This window comes from Apis dorsata, unplaced genomic scaffold, assembly GCF_000469605.1.
Source record: "Apis dorsata unplaced genomic scaffold, Apis dorsata 1.3 scaffold_573, whole genome shotgun sequence".
Taxonomy (NCBI): domain Eukaryota; kingdom Metazoa; phylum Arthropoda; class Insecta; order Hymenoptera; family Apidae; genus Apis; species Apis dorsata.
Window position 1 is genome coordinate 40,829 of NW_006263783.1, and position 11,405 is coordinate 52,233.

General features: G+C 36.6%; 1 protein-coding gene across 1 annotated transcript; it reads left to right on the top strand.

Moving 5' to 3' along the window:
* Positions 1–7,570: 7,570 nt before the first annotated feature.
* LOC102675742 lies at positions 7,571–9,672 on the top strand. Its single transcript, XM_006620971.2, has 3 exons — positions 7,571–8,387; positions 8,949–9,142; positions 9,331–9,672. Exons 1-3 carry the CDS (start codon positions 8,279–8,281, stop codon positions 9,475–9,477), a joined length of 450 nt encoding a protein of 149 aa, XP_006621034.1. The 5' UTR covers positions 7,571–8,278; the 3' UTR covers positions 9,478–9,672.
* The last annotated feature ends 1,733 nt before the right edge of the window (positions 9,673–11,405 follow it).

An 11,405-nucleotide genomic window follows, 5' to 3' on the forward strand; every position in this document is an offset into this window, starting at 1 on the left:
AACGAGTCGAAAATGAGGGGAGGTGAACAGGGGTTTAATTTAATGCTTTCCAGATTCCACCGCGTTGGGACAAGTTTTTAACGGAACTGTGTTTCCACAGATCGCGGACTGGTTCGGGGTTCGAGGCGTATAAAAATGGTTTTTAACGCTTTGGAAAGAAGAGGAAGAAAAAAGAGAGAGAGAGAGATGGATTGGAGAGAGTGATTTGACGCGTGTCGTGGTTCGCCACGTGATCCGAATTTTCGATGTCAACGTTTAACAGGAAATCGAATTGAACAATATCTACGTGACTTTGTTAATACAGAATTGAATTAGATTTCGTATAAATGTTGAAAGGATATAATGGTTAGACGACAGTTCTTTAATATTCGAAATAACTCCTGGAAAAAGTTACCACGTCGAGATAATTCGCACCAAGTTAGAGGATTTATTTCTTGAAACGGACTCGAGAACAATTATCCCGTGAATCGAATCCTACGCCGGAGTAATTATCGTTAAGCTGTTCGACCTGTTGGCCTCTTTAGGGGCTTGAAAAGACCCGTGACCTTCCCACAGATCCGATCCCGCGATCTCGTCTTCTTCTGAAGAAGAACTTTTGAGAAACTTTGTTCAACGAATTAAGAGAAATCTCTTAAGATGAATACGAAATAAAATTACAGATTTTAAATATTTTATCAATTTTTTATATAATTTTATTCGTTGCCACGAGGAAGACACCGAAAGCTCGATGCTGTTAACCACTCGTATTTGTAAAATTTTCCTCGCAAATGCAATTAAACGTTAAACGTCGTTTTCTCGCATCGTAAGACGATTCGGATCGAGCCCGATCGCGAAGCTCCGGACAGAGAGGAGCCGCGCGATCTAAAAGGAAAAGCAACGGTATACAAACAGCCCTAATTATGTAAATTGGATTCTTAAGCTAGATTTACAAGGAGATATCGTTGCCCCGGGGGCAAGATCGCGTGGGGCACGTTTTGAACCCGTGGCTCGATAAAACACGACACCGCCGTTGGATTAAGTTGCGGCCCTCGTTGCAAACCGGTGTGCATTCCTTACGATTATTCCCCATTAGAAAACGATAAGTTTCCACGCTTCGTGCAACGGAGAAACGATCCAAATTTGTTTTTTTCCGTTCGAGATTGAATTTTTCAAGAAAAGGATTATATTGTCGAATTTGTTAATTTTCCAATTCCGTCGTTCGATATAAGAGCAAGTTTCTACTTGGTATAAAAAATTACCATGATAAGATCCGGGAATTTGAAATATCGACGCAAACAAATGTCGATATAAACGATTAGTTATTAGAAAGTTTAGCCGATTAATCATCCTCTCTCGAGAAAACAAGAGGAAATAATCGGCTCGCGTTAAACTAATTCGCGTAACGGTCCAAGTAAATTTATATCAGCCGTTCGCCAGCTATCTTTGCCGTAATCCATAATCCTTAACTAGTAGCTACGAAACAAATCGAAGAGGATAGATCAAAGACAAGACGGGCTCCGGCACGAGGAAGCCCTTTTCTTCCTTTTAATCGGTCCAAGAATCGGGCACAATATCCAGCGGCATCGATTCATCAGAGGTGTTCACGTAAATAACCGTGTGTGTGTGTGAGTGTATATGTGTTTCTGTGTGTGTGTGCAGGTACCATTAAGCGATACGAATTACGACAAATTCGAATATCACGTTGATGCATAACGCTATTTCATCACTGCCTTCTGGTATGAAGACGTCGCCTAGGCCGGCCAATTTGCTTGTTTTCGTCGTTGTCACAGCCCTACGTTTCCTCTGCCTCCTGTTACTCGCCGTCAAAAGCCTCCACGAGGAAGAGGAGGAAACCAGTATTACCCCTCGCTAATCTATCGCTACACGCTCTTTGGAATTCTACCGAAAGGAAGAAGCTGCCGTTCCCGGTATCCCCAGGTCAAGACAGAGACCGTGAGAAACGTGAGAAAAATACAGGCAATGAAAGGGGAGTAAGTGTTACGGAACGAAGGTAAAAGTGTCGAACGTTTTCAAACCGTCCGATGAATTATTCAATCGAAAATATATCATATATTCCGAATACGGAGTAGTTAAAAAAAGCGGGAAGGAAGAAATGTGATTCCTTACCTCGATGAAGCAACACTAAGAGAAAGTGAAATTCTTCGTAAGAAAAGATTATTATTATTATTATAATTTTCATCCAGATAGTATAATTCTTTGATTGATGAAAAAGAATAGCAATAATTGGGATCAATCGACGTTGAAATCGGACGTTAAATGATCAATCTTGGAAACAAAGATAAAACGAACGAAAGATTTGATTTTATTTAGAGTATCATCGACCTCCTTTACAGCCACCACCTCGTTTCGCGACGCGGCTATTTTTATTCGAGGCGAAACGCGTAAACGATCGGCGTAGAATCGAAGAACGGAACGGTGGAAGAAGCCGGAGGGGGCGAGGGGGGGAGAGGGTAGGTGGATACGTTCCTCTTGGCACGGGCAAGGCGGATGCTGCAAGGGACGCGGGATTCTTGGCAACGGAACGGCTCGCCTCCTAACTCCGTACCACCATAAGGATCGCGGTCGTCGGATGTTTATATTCGTGATAGTGCCTCTCTCTGTCCCCAAATAACCGGCCCGATGTCGACCGATTCCCGCGTCCCGACATATTGGACGCCTCCTCCAAATAGCGGCCGCCCTGGTCGTTGAGAGAAAGAAATATCGCCCCGTGTTCGTCTCCCGTGTGCAGCATTCGCGAACACCGCGCGAATGTTAATATCGCCGCGTTTAGCGCGGGACAAATTGGTTTTGCGTAGAGGAGGAAAGGAGCGGGGCGACTGTTTTAACCGCGATCGAACCGCGTCTCGGAAAATTTTCACGGGAGGCCGCACTCCTCCGCGTACGGTGAAAACGTACGTCGAGGGCGGATCTATCATTCGATCGATTCGATAGGAGAAAAGGACGATGAGCACGAGTTTCTTTTTTTTTTTTTTTTTTTTTTTTTTTTTTTTTGCGTTTCATTTCCCCTCTTAATAATCTATTTCCAGTTAAACGAAATAGCCGGTGGAACAGGGGAGCCTGTTTATCTCCGGGGTGGAAATGCCTGGCGCGGCTTTCGGCAACGCGATAAATCCTTTCAGACGCACGCGTCACATACTATAAATAGTTAAAGGTGGCACGATCGGTGGTTAAAACGTTCGAGACATCTTTGTATGGACTCGAAAGTAATATAATTTCATTACTCGCCAACTCGTCCCGCCGAGGTGGCGAATGCATTAACGACGGGACAAGCATTCTAGATATATACTTTCGCGAAATCTCATTAAACGGCTAATTTTGCGCGAGGAATTCGGAGGATGGAAATAAGATCTCGACGGGGAAATATTGGAAAATTGTCGAATGATAATTGGTCACGTATCGCGATAAGATAGATAAGTGTGCGTTGCAACGAAAAGATTCGATCAATATTCGATATATTATTCTCGATAACTCGAAATTATTAGAAGCTTAATTTCTCTTTTTCCACGATACGTAATTAGGCTTGGCGCCGTATAATAAATGGCGTAAATAATATCTATCCGCGAGTTCGCTGTACATTGTGCGACGACACGTTTAGAATCAACAGGACGTAAAATCGGTTACGAAACAGAATTACCAAGAAGATCTCTCTTTACTTATCTTTCATCTCTTCCCTCGTGAGATTTATCAATGAAACGCACAATTAGAGTAAAAGTACGATCCATTCCCGTACGCGTTGGAAACGTATATAAACGCGTGGCATATGGGAAATATCGACTTGCGAGGTGGAAAGCTTTTTAAAATCTCTAAAAAACCGTTCCGAGATAAAAACTGGAATCAATCGGCGCGATTGTCGTAGAAGAATTCGAGGAATTTCCAAATACGAGCGGTTTCCAGCGTTCGTTGGGATCAACGCGGGGATCTTAAGCATTAAAAATAGCGGAGGAATCTTGGCGCCGTTGAAAGAATCTCGTAATGCTCCATTTTCCTCCGTTCGGGAAACGCTCGTTAAATCTATACGTTTCGCTGTGCAAATTGACACGGAAGCGCGACGAATTCTAAGGAAGGATTTTTTATACAGAAATATATTTCAACCCCTTTCGTCGTACAATCCCTATATAATAACAGACACGTGCAATTTTTCGATTTTTCGAAAAAAGATTCGTATATAAATTGTGGAGAGCAACTGTAATGCATCATGTGCGTGTTTTAAAGAAACTCGTATTGAAGATAATTATCCTCCATCAATACCAATTAGCGCGATGAAGAAATCAGTAAAGGGTTAATATTTCTCTACGGTCAAATACTATATTTATTTCCGTCAACGAGATGGCATAACGAATGCTGTAACAGTAAATGACAAGAAACATCAAAGATCAGCGGAACTGTAACTTAATGTGAGAAGGAATAATAAATTGCCTCGTTCCTCCCAGAGCTTTTGAGTACCGAGTCTGACAAGGGTAGTTAGCACGGAAAAAAGAGGAACACGGTAAAGGCTATCTAGGAATCTTGGCGCCTGTAATAGACTTGCGTTGCTTCATTTTTCCAACTCGAGCTCGAGCTCCACATTATGCAATGTCGCTATGAACTATGATTGTTATTTCGGGATGTGTTTTATCGAGGGCCACGATTAAACCGTTCAGTTGCTTGTAAAACATTCGACTCTAATATTTACCGTACTTTCGTCAATTTTATCAACAATCTCGATTCCTCATTCAATTTGCCGCGATAACAATTTAAAATTATTCGGTGATTTTGCGCATCGATGCGATCTACAGAGAGATGTTAAGTTGTAAAAACCGTTTCAACCATATTATAAAGAATCTGATTTTTTCTTATTCATTTTTTATGATATTTTTACGTTTGTATGAATATTTATTACGCGTATCGAGTAACCAGCAAGACAAGAAATCGTTTGGACGAGATTAGAAATAAATGTAAAAGTAATTTTCATCGATCGTAATCTCTAATAATTTATTATTCCGATTAGGAGGAAGAACTACTACGTACTCTGGACGAAATGGAAATAATAAAATTGTCCAACTGTCTAATAAAAATTGTCTAACTGCTTCATTAAATTGCAATTGTAGAATAATAATCGATATATACGCAAGTTTATAACCAACGTAATTTATATCCCAATCGGAATACGAGTTCGAGCGAAATACGACTCAAGATGTTTCAAAGTAATTTATTTTGCGGCAACGACAACGCGGTTGCATAAAGGACAATTTAATAACAAATAGCCCCTGTTCAAGACTAATGGTATAGATTAGACGAATGACATTTATTCTTATAAATTATTCTCGCAATCTCATTTCCCTGTAATAATTCTATCTCCATTAGATACTACCCTATCGTTTAATGCCCCGTGTGCATATTAATGCGGTTAAGTTTACCAGATACAGTCATGACGTTGTATTTTCTTGCATAGTGATGCACGTGTTTACAACTCGATGTTATACTACGGTTATCTGTTTCGGAATAACACGCGTGCCTGCTCCTGGCGTGCCTATCTAATATCGTTCGCCATAACGTCGACGGTACAATTATGATACAATTGTAGGTACTGTTTAATACGTTTCGATTTTTATTAACCCTTGAAAGCTCGTCTTATACTTTTTTTTTCTTTTTTCATCTCAAACAGGAAATTCTAAATATTCTAAATAGTTGGAATAGTTTTCGTAAACTCTTTTAAATTAAATCGTCTGGAAAAGCGTATTCACACACCTTGATTGATTCCTTAGAAAAATTAAATAATAAGAAAATTGTTGTATTTCTGTGAAATATTGCATTTCAAACGCGAATCGAATCATTCGAAAAATTTGTCTTCGACAAAGAAAACGGATTCGGACGAAAGTGTATACGGTTCGCGTTTAAGAAAGAGCAACGAACGCGTTAAAATTCAAATCTGACGACTTACTGGAAAACACTCTTTCCAGTAAATCTCGAAACATGTCAGTAGATGATTCACCGGACGAGGGTAAGAAAGAGGTGAAAAATAACTTCGCCGCGCGCCCCGCCAAGTTGCGATAAATCACTCTCCTCTCTTAAAAGAAATCCCCATTTGGCAAAGTTCGTCGAGACGGCGGAAAGAACGAGTACGGGCATTGATCGGGGAGATATCGGGCAGAAACTTTTATACCAATGCCAAACGGGGTTCTTCGACCTCCCGGAAGACTAGAATTCCAAAGCGGATCGCATACCGAAAGCGGAACATTAGTTTTCTACTTATCAGATTGCCGCGGTACGCTTAAGAACGGACAGCTCTCGTAACAAACATCCGATTTTGGCAAGAAACCCGCCGTGTTTTATTATCGCGCGTTATCGCTTCGACAGACGAAACGAATCAAACCTTTCAAATTTCTGATTCGCGTTCTCGTGTATATTCTTCAAATATTTTTATGAAAAACTACTACTATATAAATCATACGAATGCAACTACGTTCCATCTTATCCATTCTCTAAATTACCTCTCTGGTGAATCGGATTAGGAAATGGAATTTTATAAATTCATTATTCTTATTATTATCTGTAACTGTATATATATATATATAGAGGGACAAGTAATAGACTCGTTTTCGCGAATAATCGGCGCGACAGAGAGTCGAGGAAACGTCAGCAGGTGCACGTGGGTGCATATGTCAAACGTCGAAACGTGTTAGAACGTTTCGTCGCCGGATTCGACGGTGCATGTCGCGGCGTGGCCGAGCGGAGGCGAGCGCGCGTGGACCAGTTCCAAAGTAAAGCCGGTTGCCATTCATCACGTTTGGATTATTCGGCTAGGATTTTCGTCTCTCGCCTCGTCTCCTCGCTAAATTTATGTGCGCGGCGATCATTATTACGCGCCTACTCCTGCTCGTTCTATCGGTTAATTCGCCTTCTATATATTCCCAGATCCGCCGCGTTTATCGTTATCCGCCGCGAGATCGTCGTCGTAGGCCAGCTGCCACCGACGTTCTATATTCTATTAGGCTCCCTGCCCTCGTAATTACGTGAGACCGGCGCTAAAGCGTGCCAGTCTTACTGGCTCATTAAATAATAGCGCTGATTACGCGCCACTCTCTAAAGATACGCGATTTCGTGATTTATTACGAAAAAGCTTGCTCACCTATGAATGACGATAGAAATAACGATCAAATTTGATGAATCTCATCGATATCATTTTCCTTTTTTGTTGCGTTGCGTTGAAGATCGGGTAGAGGATAAAAGAAATAAGAAGAAAGAGAAAAGTTTTTAATTTTTATAGGGCTCTTTCTTATAGGTATCCGTCGTATATCTGTTTTCTAATATCGCAGAAAACACACACGTGTCGAGATCGTATAATATACGGGATAGATTTACGCTTTGATTTGTGTTTCTTCTGCTTTCTCTGCTTTACATCCGACCGCAAGACACGCAATAACTTCACCATCGTAATGCATTTTATTGTGGAAACCGCAAATAGTGCGATCTGTTCAAAATAAAAAAGAAAAAAAAAAAAAAAAAAAAAAAAAAAAAAAAAGAAAGAAAGGAAAATCTATAGATATTTGCCTCGATCTACTTTTTATATATCTACTTTTCTTACTCGCCGCGTTTAATTAACTCTACATCTCACGATCGTATAACGATCAACAATGTTTGTCCAACGCCATAAACCACCATAGATATCGTAAAGATATAATCTTTCGCATCACAGATCCGCGATTCCTTCCCATCCTGTAATTACGTCTCGTTCTATGAGCTCCATAAAACAGGTATCGTATCAATTAGAGGCCTCGAGGCCTCGTAATGATATCGATCTAATTCTACCAAGTTTAATAAACTCCGGTTGTACTTCGATGAGACAACGAGACGCGAAGAATCGTAAACTTGTGTAAATATAAGTATCACGTCTACGGAAATTACGTTATAAAATAAAGTGGTGAAGTGTGTCGCGTCTTTGGTCGAATGGCCGTTTTACACGAGGAGGAGATATCGATGGGCGCAAAAAACTCGAAATTCTAGTGAAAACTTCTCTAGTAAAAATGGGAATAAATCGAGCACGCCTATCTATAACGGTTGCCCCGATGGCGGAGATACGTTCTTCCGCGTATGAAATAGATTCCGATCGATCGGCGACGGAAAATAGATCATTACGAACAATGTCGTGCGCTTAGGCGAGCAACCTTGGAACAGGAAGCCGGGGACTGTGGTGTCGTAAAATGTCTTCGGTTACCATCGACCACAGATCTCTGTTTATTCGTCTGATATCTGGTATCCGATATTAGTTAACCCGGCGTCAACCCGGCCAGATAAATAAATGTTAACGTCACGCAACCGTGGCATAGGTAACACGATAGTAAATGCCACGGCGGCAAAAAGAACAATGTACTTCACGGAAGCACCGGATACCACCGTCTGCGCATCGCGTAAAGTATTAAAATTCTTTGCACTTTCTCCGCGACTTAGGATAATATTTAAACGAATACTCGAGAAAATTTTAAATAAATACTCGTCGAAATTACACTATGACGGGGTCAATTGTCCGTTTCAAATTTATTAAGAGAGATAACGTTGCAATAACGAAACAGATTTGATATTTTCATTCCTCTAATTTCGAATTTAAATATTCAAAATGTTGATTCTATTCGATTCGATATTTCGTTGAAATAGCATAGGTGGATTATATTGAAAAAAATTTGAATGTAGCGTATAAAACGTAGAATACTGAGATGTAGTTCTATCATAAACAAAATATTTACGACGAAAACAAAAAGTATACGTTTTATATCTATTCAGTAAATGAGAACGTAACGATTGACAAGAAATATTTTCAATGTTTAAATTTTTGTGCAAAAAAGAATGGCTGTACGATTAACCACAGATACAATACGTTAGAAATGCGCTAATATTTTTTTCTCGTTTTTATTCCAAATTTAATCGGAATTGGAAAATTTAATTATTTGATTTATATATTTTCACGGTTTTAGGTACATTATATGCCATTCAAAATTATCCAAAAGAAATGAAGCATCAATCGTACACGCAATTGACAAATTATAACAATAATTCTCAAGAAACGTATAGATTAAATAAATTTAAACAAATAATAAGAAATTCCTCCAAAACTTCAACTTCCTCTAATGATACATTAACTACAGAAAAGATGGAACAAGAGAAAGAGGTAAATTAAAATTTATTATTTTTATTTAATAATTCCTTTTCTATTTTTTAATTACTTTGAATTATAAATATATATCCTAACTGAGAAAAAAAATTATTTCTATCTTTTGTATAAATTGAATTTCTATCAATTAAACAACAGATGATATTGTTATTTTTTTTAATAAATTAATTTCACTTTCCATTAAGGTAAATAGCATATCGAGCGATAATGCATTGATCCATAAGATTCATCCAGCTGATCATCCGCTACGCAACAATGTACCAGAGCGAGAAAAGTGTACGGAACTCGATGATATATTGGCAAAATGGAATGTTTATAAGCCGAAAAAATGATATTCATTAATATATTTTTATATTAATAATCGTGTATGGCATCATGAGTTAAATTTTATGTCGACATAAATTATTAACTCTAAATTTGTTCAAATAATATGTAAATTATGTAAAATACTTTAGATATTAGATATAATTTTTCGTATAGATCTCATAATTAGAAAAATATTAAAAAATTCCCTGCAAGTATTTCAAGATGAGAGATCTATAGTAAAATATATTTTTAATTTATATAAAATTATAAAATTAATGTAATTGTGAATAATACAATTATTACATAATAAATGATTTGGTTTGTACAGTTCATTAACTACATGTAACTGAAATGAAGATATATTTCGATACATAATTTTGATCAACCACAAACAGTTCTCGTCATGGTAGTTTGCAAATTGGCAAACATTACTGAAGACTAACCTCAAACGTTGTCAAAGCAAACATAGTCTCTTAGTGATACCTAAATTTTATGTTCATTAATCAAACTTGAAACTTGTAGTATTACTTGTACATTTCTAGAAACTATATTAACTAAAAATATGGATATACTAATGAAAAAAACTTTATTTCATATATTCTAATAATTATTAACTATATTGCTTTAATTTTTAAAAATATCTTTTTTAATTTATTAAAAAACTTTATATGAATTTCTAGTTCTTGTAACAATTTTCTTGAATAGAAAATAGAAGAATAGGATCAAATAAAAGAATTTAAATTTCAATAAAGAAAAAGGAAAACTATATGATCAAAGCAAAAATTTACAAAGTAATTATATTTCCACGCAAAGTGACAGAGTATTGAGAAGATAAAATAAAAGAAATAAATATATAAATAAATATAAAAATGCTGAAGATGAGACATGCTATCGTCAAACAAAACAAAACATAAAAAGATAAAAACACGGAATTCTAGACAACATCTGTTAGATCGTGTGGTAGATTTACTTTTCCCTGTATCTAGGCCAAATATAGGGTCTTCGCGAAATACCTGAATTAATTGTTTGCCCAAGGATCGGACAAAAGAAGCCTTAATTCTCAGAAACGATTTGGCCAATGAACTTTGCAATATCTGTTTTTTAACCGTTATGTGACCTCATTTCATATTATATATATATTTGCAATTATTAGAATTTATTAATAAAACATATTTAAAATCATTTAAAATAGAAAATAATATAAAATTTATCGATATTTATAGATTCAAGAAATTTATTTTACAACTTAAAATATTTGGCTAATAATCAATGTTAACTGAGATTTATAATTATATAATTTTCAAAAATATATTCATATTACGTATGTATATTCATATCATGCATTAATTAATCAAATTTAATTTAATTTAAATTTTATTGAACATCAATTCGATTTAAATTCATGCAAAAAATTATAAGCATGCATATGTATCACTCACCCATACCGTTGTACTCGAAACTGCCACCTATTTCTTTATTCTGGTATAAAAGTTATCAAGATGATGCAGTCCTCCATGTCACTGAATTTCGAAGATAGAAGTATTTATCGCTTTCTTCATTATTAGCAGCTTTCGTATGAAACTTGAAAAAAATCATAACTTTAATTATTTTTATGAACCGTTTTTAATATTAAATACAGTATATAATTTAATTTTCAAATCTAAATTGAATTTGAAAATTGAATTTAAACATATACACGATATGAATTTCAATCGACGCCATGACACCGTGACGCATCAATTTTAAAACCGTTAACGAATTCTTATATCGACAATATGGCGTCTAATAATTGCTATTTAATAGCATAAATTTCGTAAAAGATTATTCGGATATTAGATATTTCTATCTATTATTTTTATTATAATTTACTAATTTATGTATCGCAGAATACATTTACAAATATATATTAATGAATTTATTATTAATATCAAAGAAATTATCATTATAAATTGTC